Raw genomic sequence first — 21,102 nt, 5'->3', positions numbered from 1 at the left:
TTTAAGAGCAAAGCAAAATTTACATGATATTTGTTTCTGGCCATCTGCTCCATTCAGACCTTGGAACTAGACCACTTATTTTGGGGGACTTGGGGGGGGGTGGGCTGAGTACCTAGCACCTGGGAAAAGATGTAGCCAATTTCAGTCTTCTTTTCTGGCATTCCAACAGTTCTGGAACTATTTCATGATGCTATTCAATCTTCACCTTGTTGGTTTAGATTTGTTACAGTCAGATACTTTGTGATAATCTTGTCCCCAGTCGGATTTGTTAATAATCTCAAGTTTATACAATGGTTAGTTGCATCCTAAAGAGAAATTACATATTATAATGCGGGGGAATTCAGTTCTGCAAAACTGCCCGGAGAACAGAGTTTCTAAAATAGGCACAATTCTACGTTTTTAAAGTTTCTGTTAAGATCGCCCTAAAACGAGTTATTTACTTCAACACAGGATACACTTAAAAATTTTAAAAAATCACGATCTACAGGAGTAGAGATGTTAGGAGAAAATCAGTAGGAAATAACACATTTAGAGAGGTGAAAATGCACAAGTAATGACACATTTTGGCGCAGCCCCAAAACCTTAAGGAGCTGGCATCTTGTTCCAACTTGTTTTTCCCCGTTGTCTGGAAGTAAAGTAGATTCCATATATAATTGCCTCGGACTCCATTAAGACTGGGAAAAAGTAAGGGTGCTGTGCTATTGACTGATGAGGTATGATCTCTCCACACACACATACTTGACGTTGAATGAAGTACAAATGCCTGGCACTTAGTAGGTCGGCCAACTACACTGTAACCATCATATTTGCATGAATTTGAAAGGTTTAAGGGAGGGATTATTCCATTCCCAGCTATTTCATTACCCACGTTCTGCGGTGCTGAGGCCAGCTTTGGGAGGGAACTGGATGTGAGCTTGACGCCCTTCTTGGGGAAAAGCTAGTTAGCCCAAGCGCACGCGATGTTACACGTGGAAAACCGTCAGTAAATCGGCACGCGTTCTGCAAATCGAAAGGACCACAGCTTCATCCACTCTCGCAGAAATTTTTACGTAGAGCCCCACGCATGGCACACAGGGCTCGCCGCCCAGTTGGGGGCTCGGGGATCCCCACCGCAAGGTGAAGCACCTGGCGGCGCGGTCCCGGCGGGCCCTCCCGAGGCGCCTTTTACCCGCCGCGAGGCTGCGGGACTGGCGGTGGCGGCGGCCCGGGGCGGGGCTTGGCTGCGGAGAAATGACGTAGTCGTCCCCGCGCTCTCCGCGGGCCGCGCGCCCTGGTAACGGCGGCTCCGCGGCTCCCGCGTCCTCCTCCATGTCCCGCCTTCCCCCGCACCAGCCCGCCCCGTCTCCTCCTCCCTCCGCAGCCCCGGCGGCGGCCGTCTTGCCGGGTCCCTGGTTCCGGGTGGGAGCGGGACTTGCGGGGCCACGCTGCCCACGACGCCCCCGCCAGGAGCCAGCTGGAAAGCTGGCAAGAGCGGGCCGGGCCCGGAACCGCCGCCGCTGGACCCCGGGCGTCTGCCCCGCGCCGGTGTCGTCCGCGGCCTCGAGCCGGCTGGGCTGCCCCGTCCCTGGACGGGAGTGACGGGGAGGGGGGTGTCGTGGGCCGGAGGGCGCCTGCGGCCGCGGTTGTCAAACGCCGGGGGTCGGGTCCGGAAGCGGCCGCCCGGGTTCTTGCCTCCCAGACGCTGTTGCTCCTCGGCCCGCCCCCGGAGCGCGAGGACGGGTGCCCGGGCCGGGGTCTATCGGGAAGATGGCGACCCCGGGCATGAGCTGGCAGCAGCACTATTACGGCGGCCCGGCGGCCGGGGCGGCCAAATTCGCGCCCTCTCCGGCCGCCGCGCAGCAGGCGGGGCACAGCATGGACTACAGCCAGGACCTGCACCTGAAAATGAGCAAGAAAATCGCCCAGCTCACCAAGGTAAGAGTCCCCATGTGGGCCGCGACGGGCTCAGCTGCCAGGCTGGGAGGCTGCGAGCCCCGCGCCCGGGGCGAGTTGAAGGGGGCTTCTGTGGGGAAGCAACAGCCAGAGACTAAGCTCCAAGAACCGTTCAAACTTCGGTGGAACGCCGGAGACGTTCATTTAAACTAGATAACTCACCAGCACAGCTGGGTTTATGGGACTCGCACCCCGCTGCCCTTTAGGGGGTAAGCCAGCACAGAACAAATTAGGATCTACTTCCTTTATTGCACAATAATAAATCACTTTAGTTTTGCTCTCATGTATCTGCCCAGACTTCACGAGCCTTTATACTAACTGTATTAAGTACAGTACCGTATTTACCCAACAAGACCCGGAATCTTCCCAATTAATCAGTATCTTCTGTTGGATACGTACTTAGGGGAGAATAAACCTGAACAATGTAGGAGGGTAAAACATACCTTGCGTGCCATTTTGGGGATTTAATGAGTCATTCCTTACCCTGACAAAATGTCAAACACGGCTTGTTAGATGAATCATGTGTCTGCGCTTAGTTAAATGTTTTAGTCTATCAAAAGATAATTTTCAAAGCGCATAAGTCTGCAAATTTGGCCAACTGTAGTTTAGGATGGTGAGCTTTTTTTCTAGTTAATGTCGATAATGAGAAGTTGATATCTGTGAAGCAAGAGCAATTTCAGACCAATTCTATTGCTCTGTTTAGGTATCATGAGCAATCTTTCAATACCTGTTAATGAGAACAAGTGATTCGTGGTCTCAGAAAGTAGAGGTGATCTCAATGTGTTTAAGCTGAGTTGGCTAACCACTTGTTAGTGTGGGTATGATGAAGAGAGGTGGGCATCATGGGCGTTTACTAATCGTAAGTACTAATAGTAAGTCTGACTCTTTCAACTCCAAAATTCTCATTTTATAATTCCAGTACTAGTTGGCACTATTGAGAAGGTAGAGTAAGACAAAGCTGGAAGAAAGGAAACAGGAGTGAAATGGGAATGAAAAGAGGGTAAAATGATTTTGGTGAAGAAATATGATTGAGGGTAGAAAGAAAACTAACATGATAGGACTGAAGAAGGAGGTCTCCTACAGAAGAGCATTCAAGGAAAAAGGAGCAAGAACATGATGGTAAAAGTCAGCCACGCAAAGCAGGGCAACACTGGGGGAAATTTTGTGTTTTGGTTTTCATTTTAGGTCCACTCTGTCTCAGAGCTTACTATGTGCCCAGTTTTTACTGCCTAATCTTGTGACAGATGATTCCCATATTCAGAGGAAGGAAGGCCCAGGAAGAAACAATAGTATACCATCAGGGCATTTATACGTTTGGGAGCTCAAAGCCCGGTTTCCTGAAATCATGTTTGGTCTTCAGAATACTGATGTTCAGAATGAAGCACATGGTTATATATTTATTCTGGCTTTTCTTATGGTATGTCCACAACACCCATTGTTCTTATTTGAGATTGTAACCCTCTAGGTTCCTGCCGTATGTAATAGAAACAAGTTGGTAGTGGAACTGTGTGCAGTTGAATAAAAAGTTTCTCATCTCTCCAGTAAACTACTTTTATTTTTACTACTTATGCTTTTTCGATTTTCTGTTCTTTTATCAGAAAAAAATATTAGCACAACTGTTAAAGTTGAGAGTATTGGTAGAAGCTGCTATCACCTTCTCTGATTACTCACCTTTACTCTAATGAGGCAGGAAGCTGCCCCCATACCAGTGCTCCTCAAGGCTCCAGTACTATTCCTAATCTTTACTGTTACTTGGACTCTCTGATTTAGTGTTTATAGTTACAGTCTCTAAACACCCACACCACCTTCTCTGCTAAGTGCCTCGACATTTAATCTCTTACACTAGAGTTTCTCAGACTTGGCATTGTTGACATTTTGGATTGGCTAATTCCTTGTTGGGAGCAGGCAGGGCTGTCCTGTGCATTATAGGATGTTTAACAGCATTCCTCCTGTTACCTCGTAGATTCCAGTAGCACTCCCCACCTGCACACACCATCATGACAATGACCATGTCTTTAGACATTGCCAAATGTCCCCGGGAGGTGGGGGGACTCCTCTCATGTTGAGAAGCACTGACTTATACTGGAATATCTATCCCACCCTGTCTCTTGCATTTATTACTAAGATAAGATGTGACAATGAAATAATAAGATAATAGGACTCTACTGGAGCCAACATCCTTTAGTTCTTGAAACCTACAATAAGACATGCATCCCTTATGTACCATTTTGGAAACTGTCCAATTTTACAGTCACAAACACTTCTTGTAAATACTGTACAATCAGAACAATATCATGATTAATATATCAACTGTTAGAAACTTTACTGGTATCTGCTACATAGAATTTTCACTTAGGAAGGGTTTATTCACATTAGTAGAAGTAGGTTGGAAGCTTAGCGTATATTTCAGAATTAAACATTATAATCATTAAAATAGGATATTCTATCTTTTGGAGAGAGTCAGTAGTACTCAGCTCTTCAGCATTATAATTAGCGTGGCTTGGGAATCTGACTTTCTTGAATTAAAACTCCTGCTCTTACTGATTACTAGTAATATGACCTTGGGCAAGTCATTAAATTCTGGACCTCAGTTTCCTAATCTTTAAGAGAGGGATGATGATACTATAACTCTCTAAGATAGTAGGCTCTTAATTGAGACTGTCACTGAAAAGAGAGAATCTGTGCCAACAGAATATTAATAAAATAGTGGATAATATATTTTTAAACTCTTCCTCTCTTTTTAAAATAAACTAGTTTGCATTTAATAGTATTATTATATTGTATTTATTTAGAGAGTTTTCTGCTAAGTTCATAAAAAATATATACATTAATTCTATTTGAATTGCCGAGTTTAAATTTTTCACATGTATTCTGCATTGTTGTAGAACAGTATTGAAAATACATGCATTTTTCAAATACTTGACTAGTTATGAAAGGTTAAGGATGAAAGTAATCTGTATTATAATTTAAAAAAATTTTTTTTACATTTATTTTTTGAGAGACATGGAGAGACAGAGCGCAAGTTGGGGAGGGGCAGAGAGAGAAGGAGACACAGAATCCAAAGCAGGCTCCAGGCTCTGAGCTGTCAGCGCAGAGCATGATGCGGGGCTCGAATTCACGAACCATGAGCTCGTGACCTGAGCTGAAGTTGGACGCCTAACTGACTGAGCCACCCAGGCGCCCCTCTGTATTATAATTTTGTACATAGTAAGACTCAATATGTTTTTAACTAAAAAGCCAGCTCAGCTGCAGACATATTTGTTCAGATTCTATTTCCCTAGAACCTAACATAGCAGCCATCTCCTAGAAAGAAGAACAGTAGTTTTTAAAGCACCTTTTATATAAGGGGCACTATCCTAAATGTTCGAGATATAGCACGGAGCAAGACACAGTCTCTGCCTTTTAAAGTGAATCTGTTATATTCAGGCCACTCCAGCAAATTTTAAGAATCACTTTTAGATTCTTGAGTCATGTTATGGCAGGTTCCTGGGATTGTTAGTGGCTGAACCATCTTAGGATAGGCAGAGAAGCTGGGTGGGTTGAGTTATGTTTAATAGGATCATATTTGTGTGCTTCTCTACTCTCTGCTGTGTTGCCTCTTTATTGTATTAGGGTGAAAAGCAATATATGTAATGTAATTATCAAACAGCTTTTTTTGTGTGTTACTCATTGTCCCTTTCAGTTTGTGAGGCTGGCTCATCTGCCTGTAGATAAACTTGACTTTTCTGGTGGCTGTTAGATAATACAAGTTGTCTTTCAGTAACTAATTGCAGAAGTCTCAATTTGATTATTAGAATGTTCAGTGCCAACAAATAAAGACCCGAAACCAAACCTAAATTAAGGACAACGCTTCTCCCCCATGCCCATTCCCAGCTCTGCCCACTACGAGCGGGAAGCCAATAATCAGGGAGGGGGGCATCATGACTTTTTTTCTTCTGCCTGGGCTTTTCTACTCTTGCTTTGTCTTGCTGTTCCTGATTTAACACCCCCTCTACCCTCCCATCCCTGTTGGAAAAGGAAGAAGGGAAGAGAGGAAAGACTAGTAGCAAACTTCACTTGAGTGGTGCATGGTGATCTAGCTTCAGTGCTGTTATAGATTTGGCACACATTTAAAGCTCATTCATTCCTCCTGCGTCTTCTACCTCCTGCCTCCATTGCTCAGGATTCCTCACTTCAGATTGCTTGACAGTGAGAATGCATCTGTATTCTGGCTGGTTGCTTACTCCTTCCTCAGCCTCTTGGATGTTGCAGGGTCTTCATGTTTATTTTGCTGAGGTCTGTTCAAGCTTCGGGTAACCCTCTTGGATACACCTAGGTGACGCCAGCTTACTCTGTCTCCCATAGGACCCACCTTGGTCCATGGGGAGCATTCATTCTTTGTCCAGACAAAGAATGTTAGTCATATTTGAGTGGTTTAAATTGATTTCTTGTATTTTATTAATAGGCACAAAAACTTGATATACTGTTTATCAGTTGTCCAAACTTTTATAAAGGGACGCCTTTAGAGTTAAAAAAAAATTTAGAGCTGGAAGAAACCACAGATTCTGACCAGCCTAACCCTCTCATTTAATAGGTGTGGGAGTTGAGGGCCGGAGTCATTTGAAGATTGTACAGCTTGCCCCTGGCAGAACCTGAACACGAACCCAGAGAGAAGGGCAGCTGTGCTAGCAGCTCTCTTTTCCCTATGTCTTCCTTCTTTCTAACTAATACTACTTGCTCATTTTCTAAGAAGCTGGAGACTTGTTGTTTTGGTGGTGGTTTTGTCATGTTGGAACCATGTCTTGTCTACCATCTCAATCACAGATTTCTGGGGACAGTGAACCCATGTGATGTGCTGTCTTTCCGTATTTACAGGTTGTACAGTTTGCAACTGTGGCTTTGGCAAATTTGTAACAGCTATTTTTTGTATTCTCAGGTAAATGTCATAATATTTTTATGTTTTCTTTAACAGCTTTAGTCATTCCAGACTTAAAAAATGTTTTAATTACTTTGATTTGGAGACTGTCTTACTTGGTGTCAAAGTTACTACTAGGGGGTTATTTTCAATTTGTTTCCTTACACTGCTTGCTTTCTTAATTGGATTGTTGCTTAGGTCTCATTCCTGAAGGCAGGAAGTTGGAAGTTTACCAGTTTTTCTCCCTTCACCCCTCTCTCTGTGTTGTTTGTTTGTTTATGAAAATTATTTGCTGTCTTTTAATTGCCAACCTCTTAAAAAATGGTATGAAAGAGGAGGTTCAGCAAAATATTAGTGAAACAGTCTGGTCATTTGAATTGAATTAGTAAGTAAATCCCTATACTTTAATTTTGAAAATTATTAGTATTTCTGAAAACGTTGTACCTCATAAATTTGAGATGAGAATGCAGAGTAAGTTGGGTCTGTAAAACCATTTAGCTTCTGAATGATAATAGGAGGTAATTGGTGGGTGGGGGGGTGGGAGGGGAGGAATGGAGGAATAAAAAAGAAAACCAACAACTTATTTTCTGTCCTTTCAGTTTATCTTGGGAGATCGAAAAAGTTTCTAATCTTTGAGCATTCAAATAAACTTGAATATTATGCCATGAGATCGGATTGATGTGAATAATAAAAATTTGTAATGCCATATTTGTTTTTTCACCACTGGAAGTTTGTATTTTGTACACCACTTATGAGCGAGAAGGACATTAACTAAGCCAGTAGAACTGGTATCCCCCTCAGTCTGTTGTGGAGATAAACATCTGAGGAAAGGTGGGAGACAATTGCTAAATTAATTCAGGATTTTTTTTTTTTTTTTTTTTTTTTTTGGTAAATAAAAGCGATGTGAAAAATAGTAGTTTGATATGGGGAAATATTGTTATCAAAGTTGTATTTTATATCCCAACCGTGATCTGAGCCACAGAGGCTTTTTTAGATTGAACTGGGAACTTAACAGTTCTTTGAAATACTGAAAATAGTCTCTGACTGCCAATCAGTTAATATATAAAGGTGAATTTTGGAAACACCAGTCTTTGCAAGTTGGGGATTACCAATTATAGTCAGTATTTTGGTATACTTAACATTTGAGACCAAAGCAAGTATTTTAGAAAATAAAGTTTTTATTCTTAGCTTTCTAAAGTTAAACTACAACAGTGAATACTGTCATTTGTAGGTCTCAAACTTATTTCATTACTGATTACATCTTTCCCACTAAACCTTAATGAGAATGTACACAATTAGTGAAGTTGAATATGTAAATTTTTGTCCTATATCTTTTACCTTCATTTTGAGATATAAAGGGAGGTTGAAACTACCAAAGGACCTATAGTAGATGGAAAAACAAAAGACTTAGTGGTCAACCAGAATATTTGGGATTTGAACAGTTTAGATTCAGGTCCTAATATGCCACCTAATTTATTACAAAGGATATAGTATTTTTTTTTAATGTTTATTTATTTTTGAGAGAGAGAGAGTGTGCAAGTGGGGAGAGGCAGAGAGAGAGGTGGCAGGGACAGAGGATCCAAAGTGGGCTCTGCACTGACAGCAGCCCAATGTGGGGCTCAAATTCATGAACCATGAGATCATGACCTGAGCCAAAGTCAGGCATCTGACCAACTGAGCCACCCAGGTGCCCCGAGGAGATGTATTTTTAATGACTTCTAAAAATTATGAATCTATATTTCTTTATTTATATGTACCATTTCTATTTTGAGATTTAAAAATGAAAATTTGGTATACAAAGTACATTGCTAATATTTAAGTTATCTCTAAAATTCACAATTTTAGTAAAATAATTAAGATAACCCCCTATTCAAAGTTATTGGAGGGGTTATTTTAGTTAACTAGAAGTTACCATAGGGATTAATAATTTTCCATCGTCCAAAATAATATATTTACATTTAAACCATACCTTCATAAGTTCCACAGAGTCCTTTATTACCTCTCCATCAGTGTTATAATTTCAGTATATGCATAGAAGATTAGGCTAAACCTATACTAATCCTGTGGCAAATACTGAAATTTTATTTATTTATTTTTTTTAATATTTATTCTTGAGAGAGAACAGGGGAGAGGGCCAGAGGGAGAGAGAGAATCTTAAGAAGATTCCGTGCTAAGCATGGAACCTGACGCGGGGCTCCACCTCATGACCATGACATCATGACATGAGCCAAAATCAAGAGTCGGATGCTTAACCGATTGAGCCACCCAGGTGCCCCTGAAATTTTATTTCTGAATAAATTCTGTTACTTCTTGTTTTATTTACCCTGTTTTCCTCATAAAACAAAGTGCAAAGTTTGTGCACAAATTCTAGACATTGACTTTCTGGTTGGGAAGATGTTGTTTATTCTGCTGAATGTGCGTCTGTGTGCTCACAGGTATTTGCATTTTTCATCCTGTTTTTTCTTAAGCACGGTGGTAACAGAATGTCATGTCTTTCAGAAAACATTTCATAACTGAAACACTAAATACCATCTCAATCTTATTCTTAGATGTTTTGCCTAGTGAAACACTTTAAAAACAAAGCATATGTAATTTTGAGGGGAAATTGTGTATGTATGTATGTATGTATGTTTGATATAATGGTCTACCCACAATAACAAAAGAAGATCTACTTAAATTTTTTTTTTAAGTTTATTTATTCATCTTAAGAGAGAGAGGGAGAGTGAAAATCCCATGCAGGCTGACATGGGGCTGAAACTCACAAACCGTGAGATCATGACCTGAGCTGAAATCGAGTCGGATACTTAACTGACTGAGCCATCCAGATGCCCCTGAAGATCTACTTAAATACGACTAAAATAGAGCATATAGATCCATATGGTTGGTAAACTTTTGTTGAATGTTTCGTCCATGAAAGATGCTGTGCTAGGTACTAGTGATTATTTGATACTATTCATTTATCATTCCACTTTTGGACTATATATATTTTTAATTTTGTTCCAATAGATCTGTGAGAAAATATGACCAGAATGAAGTAGGTGAACATTTTAATCAACAGATTAATCTGATAATTTTAAATGCTTAATTATGGGCAGCTTTTTGGTTTGTTTTGGGTAGAATTTATAGATCTCATTTTCTTAGATAAACTAAGCTAGTCCCTTCCAGTGTCCTCTTTAATAAGGTTTTTAATAATAATTTAAAGAGTAACATCAACACGTTCTCTGGTTACAGATATATAACATATTTGTCCAGGCGGTAGAGAACTTGCAAGGGAAATTTCAGTTTTCTGAAACCCAGGAGTTAATGGGACTGTATTAGGTTTAGGTCTCTCATGGGCAGGCCAGAGAGCCACAGCCCCATAGCCATATGACCCAGTGAAGCAGCAGTGCCCATCATTATAGGTCAGAGGTGTGGTTCAGTGGGTTTGACAGACCCCAGTTTGAATTTCAGGTTCACTATGTATTAGTGTTTTACTTTTAATAAGTTTTAACCTGTTAGAGCCTCAGTCTCCTCATCTGTAAAATGAGAATAACAAAACCTATCTCATAGAATTATTGTAGAGATTAAATGAAATAATTTGTGTAGGAGAGGAGGTCAGTAAATGCCAATTTCTACCCATTTTCCACACCCCTACCCCTTGGCTTAGCATTTGCTGATACAGTTTTAACGAGTGTGTTTTTGTATATATTTTCTCTTTTGATGGAGATATATTCTACATTATTAGAGACCACAGCTATCAAAAGTAAAGGTTTAACAGCAAATAAAATACAGTTGGTTCTTATTATTTGAGATGGTTGTATTCTATGAAGTTATATTCTAGGGGAAATATAGGGTTATGTTCCTGACACCCTCTGGTCACATTTTCATCAACCAGTCAACACATAGCCTTGTTTTATGTGTGTTTCTGTTTAACGGCACCTTATTTAATATATCTTATTTGGGTGCCTGGGTGGCTCAGTTGGTTAAGTACCCAACTTCAGCTCAGGTCATGATCTTGTGGTTCATGGGTTTGAGCCCCACGTTGGGCTCTGTGCTGACAGGTCAGAGCCTGGAGCCTGCTTTGAGTTCTGTGTGTCCCTGTCTCTCTGACCCTCCCCCGCTCACACTCTGTCTGTCTGGCTCTCTTTCTCTCAAAAATAAATAAACATTAAAAACAATTTTTTAAATACACCTAATTGATTCATTAACAGTGACCTCATAGGCAACAGTGTATAACTCATGTGTGAATGAAGATTATCTAACAAACTGTGAGTGTTAAATTGTAAGGTTACATACAAATTTTAGCAAGTCCACAAACTTGGAAATATAGAATCCATGAATGATGAGCATCTACTGTATCTAAGAATGGATACATAACTGCATCTGCTGTTTACTTAGCCCCTGCATCAGCTGTTGTTTTGGGCTTGTGTGACTATGACTCTTATTAACACCCTGAACACCCTCACATGAGTATGACTTTGACTTTTATTATCCCTCTAAGCACCCACAGATGAAAGGGGTAGAAAGGATAGTGGGGGCAGGAATACTCATCTTTTGTGTGAGTTGCCAGTCACCTAGTAGCCAGCCTATAATCATAAACATGGGACAAAATTGCACCCAGAGATTCTCCTTGTATATAAACTGTGATCTTCACAATCTGAACTTGAATCTACCACATTGCTCTAGGTCAGAAAAAGGAATCAAATATAAAAAATATTCTATGGCATGGAGTGAAACCTTTGAAAATATAATGTTGACTTAATTAAAATAAAGTCTTATTTTTTTTATATTCATTGTTTAAAATATGTTTGCAGTTACTTCCTTCTCAGCATAAACTGTCAGTGTGGGAGTTGTTTTTGTTAAAAGCCTTTGTATAGGTATCTAAAGATAACTACAAAATTTATATTCTCTGGGATTCAGCACATTTGGGTGGAAGTTTCTGAATTAACTATACAATGTGCAGAAAATTTAACTATTCAAATATAGAATATTTTGGCATATAATTAGACTTACTGTTTTTTTTTATCTTGACCTATACCTTTCTTAAATGACCTAGAATATGTGTATTTTCAATGTTGTTAATAGTAGCGTATGTTCATATTTATCCATACCTTCTTGTCCCAATCCCCTGGTGATTATCAGAAAATACTGGTGAGAAAGGAGCCCAGATAAGAACACTCTGTGGTTTTGAAGGAGTTAGCAAAGTTAACTGGCCTAGAAAAAGTAAGACTTTGAATTCAAGCCATGCCTGCCATTTTGATATTGTTCTCTTGACCCTGCATATCTTTAATTTCAATCCTGAGTCACCTTTCCTCTTTGTTTTCTCTGTTTCTGGATTGTGGAGCATTGCCAGAGAAATTTTGGAACTGGACTGTGGCAGAATAATGCTGCCCTTCACTTCCTTACCCCAGAGATGTCTACAGCCCAATCTCTGGTATCTTTGAATATGTTACTTTATATTTGCAGATGTGACTAAGTGAGGGATCTTGAGATGGAGAGATTATCCTTGATTATTTGGATCGGGCCAGTATAGTCATAAGAATCCTTCTGAGTGAAAGAGGGATGTAGGTGAATTAGTGCCAGAGTGATGGGACATGAGAAAGACTTGGCCAGCCATTGCTGACTTTGAAGATGGAAGGTGGTCATGAGCCAAAGAATACAGGTGGCCTCTAGGAGCTGGAAAAGGCAAGAAAACAAATTATCCCCAAGAGCCTCCAGATTTTAGCCCAGTGAAACTCTTTTGAGACCTCCAGAATTGTAAGATTAATAAATGTATGTTGCTTTATGCCCCTAGTTTTGTGACAAATTGTTATAGCAGCTAGAGGAAACTAAGGCTTGGACATTGATAGCTCTGTGCAACATCATATGATCCAATTTTACCTGATCACACCGTGTTGCTGACTTATATTATGTTGCTGTCTCTCTGAATTGCCCACCGTTGCTTCTTCTCCTCTTAATGTATACACATCATGTAGATAAGCTGCTTTCTATTTTACTAAAACGGTCAAGACTACCAAACTTCAGTTACTTGTCTATAAGGATACTGGGGTCATTCATTCCTTGAGAGAACTTTCTCCTGGTCCTGCCACTTTAACTGCCATGTATATGCCGTTTTTCTGTGTCTTAAGTAGCTCACTCTTGACAGGGACAGATGGGAATCAAGGAAACTAATTGGGAGGGTATTGGAATATAGTACTGATGAGAGATTATGAGGACCTGGATTGGGACTGTGGTAGTAGAGAGAGCAGAGAGATTTGGAAAATCTTCAGGGGCAGATTAAAGAAACAGGAAGTAAACTTGTCGGGACTTTGTGACAATCTGTTGTGGTGGAGGATTAAGAATAATAGGTCTCTCATCACATGGTAGGTACTCGTGAATGAATGTTAATGATTGAGTGACTAGATAGATATTAACGTCAACTGAGATAGGAATATGGGAAGGACATCTATTTCTGTGTAACAAGTTACCCTCAAATTTAGCAGGTTAAAACAACAAACATTTATTATCTCACGGTTTCTGAGGTTCAGGAATGTAGGGGTTACTTAGCTGGGTGGTTCTCAGGTTACAGTCAAGCTGAAGAGTTGACTGAGGCTGGAGGCTTCATATTTTAGTTCACTCCTATGGCTGTTAGCAGGAGACTTTAGTCCTTCACCACGTGGGCCTCTCCACAGCAAGTGACCCACAGGGATTGGAGAAAGAGACCAAGGTGGAAGCTATAGTCTGTGTAACATAATCATAGAGTGATATATCACCACCTTTGCCATATATTATTTGATTACACCAACCATGGTATACTAGAGGTGGTAACCACACAAAGATTTGAATATTGGGAGACAAAGATCAGTGGGGGCCATTTTAGCGGCTGGTTACCCCAAGAGAGAAGCAGAATTGATGGGAGAGAGATAATGAGTTCACAGTTTGAGATGGCCATGTATATCCAGATAGAAAGAGCAAACATTTGGGTATTCATTTTAAGCCAAAAGGAGAGATCAATACTAGAAATAACATTTACAAGTCATTAGCATATAGGTGGTAGTTAAAATCATTAGTGATTGGGGCCTTAAGCAGAATAGAAAATATTTAGTATAGTTGCTGGGGGAAGAAGGAGAAAATCACTGACCAGACACAAGTGAAAGGATCCAGTGAGATGTGTTGTTGTCCCAAGAGGAAATTAGATGTGGTATTTGGTCTCAGTTTAAATGCATCACAGTTTTCTGTAAAGTCCTATGTAGTCCTGTGGAGAGGACCATTGTTCACCAAATGTAGAAGAGAAGAAGGCAGTTCTTAAATGATTAATCCAGAGTCTTTGTTTTGACTGATGGGTATAACGGAAGGACTGAGGTTAAAAGAGTTAACATCATGGGGCACCTGGGTGGCTCAGTCACTTAAGTGTCCCACTTTGGCTCAGGTCATGATCTCACGGTTCGTGAGTTCGAGCCCCGCATCAGGCTCTGTGCTGACAGCTTGGAGCCTGGAGCCTGCTTCAGACTCTGTGTCTTCCTCTCTCTCTGCCCCTCCTCCACTCATGCTCTGTGTCTCTCTCTCTCTAAAAAATAAATAAAGACATTAAAAACAATTTTTTAATTAAAAAAAAAGAGCTTCGATAGATAGTAGTTCAGTTAATCTACCCTTGGGCTGCATGCTGCACGGAGAAGGAAGTGGGGTTAGGACGGAGCTGATAGATTAAGGAAAATTTAGGAATTGAGAGGACCATTGGTGTGAATGTAGTTAATTCCCAGAAGTTGAAGGTTTACAGCAAGGAGTTATAACATGGGAGGGGGGCTATTTCTGAGGTGGAACAAGTTAAAATGAGATGCAGAGTACAGTCTTGAGAATGTTTATAGCCGAGTGACAGTTGTTAGAGTTGGTCTTTCAGATTCTACATGAATTTTTAAAATTTTTTAAAAATGTTTGTTTATTTTTGAAAGAGGGATAGAGAGGGAGGGAGGAAGGGGCAGAGAGAGAGGGAGATACAGAATCTGAAGCAGGCTCCAGGCTCTGGGCTGAGGGCTCTGGGCTGTCAGCCCAGAGCCTGATGAGGGGCTTGAACCCACAAACTGTGAGATCATGACCTGAGTTGAAGTCAGATGCTTTACTGACTGAGCTCCCCAGGCATCCCAATTCTAGATAATTTTTGAAATCTCCAAATGTAATGACATTTGGGATAGGAGGGAAATTTATGAGTACCATGCCTAAATATATACTAAATGTGGGCAGTGACTTGGAGGCTGGTTTATTACTATCATGAGGCAGGTGCAGTGATGAAGCTAACTAATAGAACAATTTGTCTGACTGTGGCATGTTGCCCTTTTTAGAAGGCAGCATTGAGTAGCTAGGTGAATGCCCAGATCACTTCCACATCCCATGATGAGTTGGGTGCAGCATAGGATATGGCTTCTGTTGGAAGAGAATCTATGTCTTTGGCTGAGAGGGGCAGAAAGAAAGGGGTTCTGAGGATGTTAAGAATTAGTTTTATTTGTGTGGGTGGGTGGTAGGTGTTTGATCTGATATTTAATTATCGGCTCAGGGATTGCAAAGAGTATAATAATATGGGCAGTGGTGGAGGAACCAGGGGGTGAAGATGGATACTGGAATTTAGCTTTTGCAGCTATTCTGTAGTCATATGGCTAAATAAGGTGGAATATGTTGTCTTAGAATGCAGAATCTTATTTTGCTTGTTCTTTTTTTATTAGCAACTAGAACATTATAGGTCTTCAATAAATATTAAACAAGACACTAGAATTTTTAAGAAAAAAGTGATATATTTGTGAATTATTTGGCCAAACTGTCTTTTCTAACTTGATTATTAATTTATATAAAATTCCTGCATAGTTTGTCATCCTTAATTTTTTTAATTAAGGAATGAATAAAAATACCAATATTTTATTACTAAAACAAATATGGGTATTTTTTCAGGTTTTTGCCTTTTTGTTGAAAAAAAAGTTTTAAAGGTTAGACTTGAAAATCACATTTTACAAAATCTAAACATCTTTTAGAAAACTAGAAGTTATTAAACAAAAGAAGAGAATCGTGCCAAATATAACCTCTGGAATTCCATGTCTGAGGTATGGAACTTTGCCTGTTTTACTTTATTGCTATATGGGTAGTCATGCAGTAGCCATTTTGAGGGTCTAATAAGTGCTGGACACTGTGGAGGACACACATAGGTCCAGGAGCTCATCCTTCAGGAGCTTATAAGCTAACTGATGTACAAGAACATACCTGAGACAGAACGTACCTGAGACAAAGCAGTGTTTGGCAACCCTCTTCATGTTTCGTGTCACCTGAGCAAAACTGGCCAGATCAGTAAGAAGAGCCTTCTGATCCTTTCATTTCCTCTACTGAGCACAACTGTTTTTACAAGATGGGAGATGGTGGACCTAAGCCGGCTTGTCCCGTGCATACGGGTTACTGGTTCTTGGAAGGACATATCAATAAGCAAAACAATTAAACTGAAAAATGTGCAATACTGTGTGTCATGCACTGTGTTAAGCATTTTAGATACACTATTCTGTTTCATCATTTTAACTTCATCAACTGGATATTATTCTCTTCACTTTACAGGAAAGAAACCTAAGGCTTAGAGATATTTAAGGTAACTTTCTCAAAGTTAGTTGTAAGTAAGGCTAACCCTGGTTACCTGTCTCTGACATACTGGAAATCCTGTGGATTCAGAATAAGAACAGAGCACATATAGAAGCTTCAAGCCAGCTCATTCTGTCTTACCTCTTATCTCTGTCCCTGGGCCCTAGCTCCAAATGCAGGTCCCGGGGTCACCTAGCTTATCCTCAGGCAATTGTGTGCTTCCTTTTCCTGGATGCTTGTTGGGTTTTTATACTTGCTGTCTAGAACTCTTGCTCCCTACTGAACAAACGTCTCTACAGCCATATCTTGTCATCAAATACTCTATCTGCTTGCTTTATTTGAAAACCTCTCTCCCTAGGATACTGCTTTTCCCACTGCCTTTGTAGGTGACCACTACTCATTTTCACATACCTCATCAACCGAAGGTCCTGGAGACAACATCTTTCTTCTAGCTCTCATTGCAGCCTGTAAACCATTACTCCTAGACTCTTCTGTAAATATAGTTCGTGAGGTGTAGGACAGCTGTCTCTTCCTCCTGCACCTCTCTCTTTGTTGCTTCCCAGGCTAGCAGAGAGTTGCTGTCCATGGGTGACCCATCTAACATCCTAGTCTCACATTCTTGACCTTTGCAGATTCTGTGGTCTTTAACTTTACTCAAGCTACTTGATAGATTTTCCTCTCAGTTTTAAAGTCCAGAATAACCAAATGGATGGCACTGTAAAAATTTGTTGATTAAATCGATGGACTTCTTAACTTTTCATTTCTCCCTTCCTTTTTCACATTTTACCCATTCTCCAGACCCTGTGGTTCTTTTGTGTCTTCATTTTCTTTCTATTCATCAGCCCTTCCTTGCTTCACTTTGTTCTTTATCTGTCATAGACTGCTTGCATTATTACTGCTGCCACTATCTTGCCCAGTGTTTTTCCACTACACTTTCCAGACCAGCAAGAGGATAATATTGGCCAGATGTGCAGCTTGTTCAACCTAGCATATGTCAATAAGAAAGCAGAATGTCCATGTAAGCGCCCCTAGAAGGGCCCAGCTGAGTGGGCTGAAAACAGAAGAAACAGTAGGTGGGAATGCTTGGATGACGCAAGTGAGGTCCAAGGGATGGAGTTTCCAATTGTAACTGGAATGATAATATCTGATTTTAACTGAATATCTTCTGCAAAGAAAAAACTTTAATTAGAAATGACTAAATACTTAGAAACAACAGGACTAAGTTTTTCTCTACCAAGTAGTTGCAAATTCATAAAGAAAATGAAGTTCTGTATTTAGGACCTTTCTTGCTTCTTGAGAAAGGCCTGAATTGGAATATACTTACCTCTTAGGACTACCTTTGCTGCATCCCAAATGTTATGGGATGCTGTATGTTCATTTTCACTTGCTTCCATGTATTTTTAAAAAAATTTCTTCTTTAATTTCCTGGTTAACCCATTCATTCTTTAGTAGGATGTTCTTTAACCTTCATGTATTTGAGGGCTTTCCAAATTTTTTCCTGTGGTTGACTTCAAGTTTCATAGCATTGTGATCTGAAAATATGCATGGTATGATCTTGATCTTTTTGTACTTATTGAGGGTTGATTTGTGACCCAGCATATGACCTATTCTGGAGAATGTTCCATGTGCACTAGAAAAGAATGTGTATTCTGCTTTAGGATGAAATTCTGAATATATATGTTAAGTCCATCTGGTCCACTGTGTCATTCAAAGCTATTTTATCCTCCTCCTCTTCCTCTTCCTCCTCCTCCTCTCCCTCTCCCCTCCCCCCTCAAAAATTAATAAAAACATAAAAAAAATTAAAAAGGGGGGGGGCGCCTGGGTGGCTTAGTTGGTTGAGTGTTCTACTTCAAGTCGTGATCTCATGGTTGGTGGGTTTGAGCCCTGCATCGGGCTCTGGGCTGACAGCTTGGAGCCTGGAGCCTGCTTCAGATTCTGTGTCTCCCTCTCTCTCTGCCCCTCCCCATCTCTCTCTCTCTCTCTCTCTCTCTCTCTCTCTCAAAAATTAATAAAAACATTAAAAAAAAAAGCTATTGTATCCTTGTTCATTTTCTGCTTAGGTGATTTGTCCATTGTTGTAAGTGGGGTGTTAAGGTCCCCTACTGTTATTGTATTATTATCAATGAGTTTCTTTTTGTTTGTGGTTAATTGATTTATGTATTTGGGTGCTTTCACATTGGGGTCACAAATATTTATAATTGTTAGATCTTGGTGGATAGATCCCTTAATTATGATATAATGCCCTTCTTCATTTCTTGTTAAAGTCTTTGTTGTAAAATCTAGTTTGTTTTGATACAGGTATGGCTACCCTGGCTTTCTTTTGACGTCTACTAGCATGATACATGGCTCTCCATCCCCTCACTTTCAATCTGCATGTGTCTCTCGGTCTGAAATGACTCTCTTGTAGGGAGCATATAGAGGTCGGTGGGTGGGTGATGGGTACTAAGAAGGTCGCTTGTGACGAGCACTGGGTGTTGTATGTAAGTGACAAATCACTGAATTCTCCTGAAACCAATATTGCACTGTATGTTAACTAAAATTTAGATTTAAAAAGGGAAAAAAGAACAAAGAAAAAAAGTTTTAAAAGAAAAAAGATGATCTGTTGGGAAAATGAAGAGCTTGATTTTTTTATGCTATGGTTTGTGAGTGACCAATTTGTACTTATTAAATATAAAAGCAAGTTATAAAATAGACTATATTTATGAAAATTCAGTGGTTTGAAGATTTCATATTAATATTATATATTAAGGATACTCTTTGTTAAACAGTAAAATGAGCTTTTTCTGGCAAAATAAGACTTTCGGATGAGAGTAGATATATAGAATTCAAAATAGCTAACTCATTAATAAAGCATTTATAATGGTAAAACCTGAAGTACTGGTATAGTTCTTTGTTTATGATAAGTGCCGAATAATTCTTGTGCTTGACAGAATGTTTACTTATCATGGTTATAGTTGGGTGCACAGCATCTTCAACTAATTATGTCTTTAGACATGACCTAATTGAAACATAAATTGTAATAAAAGGGTGAAAAAGACTGTCTAGTAACTGGAGAGAATGTTAGAAATAAGATTTTAAAACCAATAAGCTGGAAATCAAACACTAGGAAATTATTTTATTGGATATGATGGTTTTTAAAGTTGAACTGTCAAAATAAATGGGGAAATTAACAAAATTGGCAAAAAAAAATTTCTTTAAGAATGGAAGTTTCAGTAACACGAAGGAAGAAAAACATGGAATATGGTCACTAAAGTGAGGGGATGGCCACATTGCTCAGCATATACATTCCAGTTACTGTTGCTGCTCTGGTTATCCATCTGCCTTTCACACCACTCAAAAATTTTGCATAAAACAACAGCCATTTTATTCTCAAATTCTTGGGATAAGAATTCGGAGAAGAGATGGAAGGGTTGGTTTTTCTGTTCTATGATGTCTGGGTTTTCAGATGGGAAGACTAGAATGGATGAGTGTGATTTGCTCAGCTGGGAGTTGAAACAGCTGGCTTTGGAGAATCTACTTGCAAGATGACTTCTTTTTTCACCTTGTGCCTGGACTGGGGTGACTTGAAGGCTGGGCTCATCTGGGGAATCTAACTTGAGGACCTATATGCCCTCTCCATGTGGTGTTAGCTTTTCACAATATGACAGCCTGGGTCTTCCAGAGACTGAGGAAGAAGCTGCAAGGCTTCTACAGATCTAGGTTCAGAAGTCATTCATTATCACTGTTGCCACATCTGTCGGTTACAAGTGAATCATTAAAGCCAGCCTAGATTTGAGAGAATTGGACTCCTTGGTGGGGGAGTGGCAAGGTCATATTGCAGAAGAGCATGTGGGGTGGGAAATATTGTGACCACTTTGGGAAAACACAGACTGCTAAAATGTATACTTTCTGGGAATAGGGGAGAAAAGTAATCCACGTTTATAGCTTTTTCAGTAATTAGCCACAGACTTTTAAGGGTGTAAAAAATAAGAGAGATGGTTACCTAATATAAATTATTAGGAAAGAGCTCTTCTTGCCATTTGAACACAAATCGAGAATCCTCAGATTAGCAGAGACACTTTCCCACAGCATTTTAAAAAGGCATTATTAGATTTATGGTAATATATGGTAATAAGAAAAGCTTTTTTATTATAAGCATAGCCGAAAGTTAGAGCTTACACTATGTAATGGTGTGTACTTTGAATATTGTCACTGCTTAACCGCTTGTCATCTTCTGCCTCTTGGGACAGTAAGCAAGAGGACCATAATTTTAAGACTTTTTGAGATGTTGGATTTGAGATCTTAGAGATTTTGGATCTTTGCTTCAGCGATAATAGTGTATGTGTATATTGGGGCAACAGCGTTCACTGGTTTCAAGTTATGCTACATTAATTTTTAACCATATTGTGGAAAGAAGTTCTCCCTCTGACTAAGCTCTTGTTTCTATCCTCTTAGCCCCTTTAAGAGAGGGGCATATGGTGACAGATGTAGTGGCTGTGTCAGGAAGAAAGAAATCAAAATCTTTAGCACACTGGTGAGTGCCCTTCAGACCAGACCTACATAGGACGTAGTCCTATTTCTAGGAGGATTTAAGGGGATTTTAGTGATCTTGTGGTTTGAATCCTGAGTATTTATGATAGTTTTTGTCTCTTGGCTTCCTTTTATCACAATGTAAATGACCAGCATGTGTGAGTGCTCAAATTTACATCACTTTGGAGAGGAGGGAAGTTCTT

General features: G+C 40.0%; 1 protein-coding gene across 11 annotated transcripts in view; it reads left to right on the top strand.

Moving 5' to 3' along the window:
* Positions 1 to 1,629: 1,629 nt before the first annotated feature.
* FAM184A (family with sequence similarity 184 member A) overlaps positions 1,630 to 21,102 on the top strand; it is a 124,004-nt gene continuing 104,531 nt past the window's right edge. For all 11 annotated transcript variants that reach the window (XR_015251505.1, XM_086707703.1, XM_086707701.1 and 8 more), the window contains exon 1: positions 1,630 to 1,914. Coding sequence is in view for 10 of the 11 variants with exons in the window: in XM_086707703.1 (XP_086563829.1) it covers positions 1,747 to 1,914 (168 nt within the window). In the remaining variant the exon portion in view is untranslated. The remainder of the gene's footprint in view (positions 1,915 to 21,102) is intronic.

The sequence above is a fragment of the Puma concolor genome, chromosome B2, assembly GCF_028749965.1.
Source record: "Puma concolor isolate L17-30 chromosome B2, mPumCon1.1.hap2, whole genome shotgun sequence".
Lineage (NCBI taxonomy): Eukaryota > Metazoa > Chordata > Mammalia > Carnivora > Felidae > Puma > Puma concolor.
Note: the sequence above shows the minus strand (reverse complement) of the source record. Positions and strands in the feature narration are given on the sequence as shown.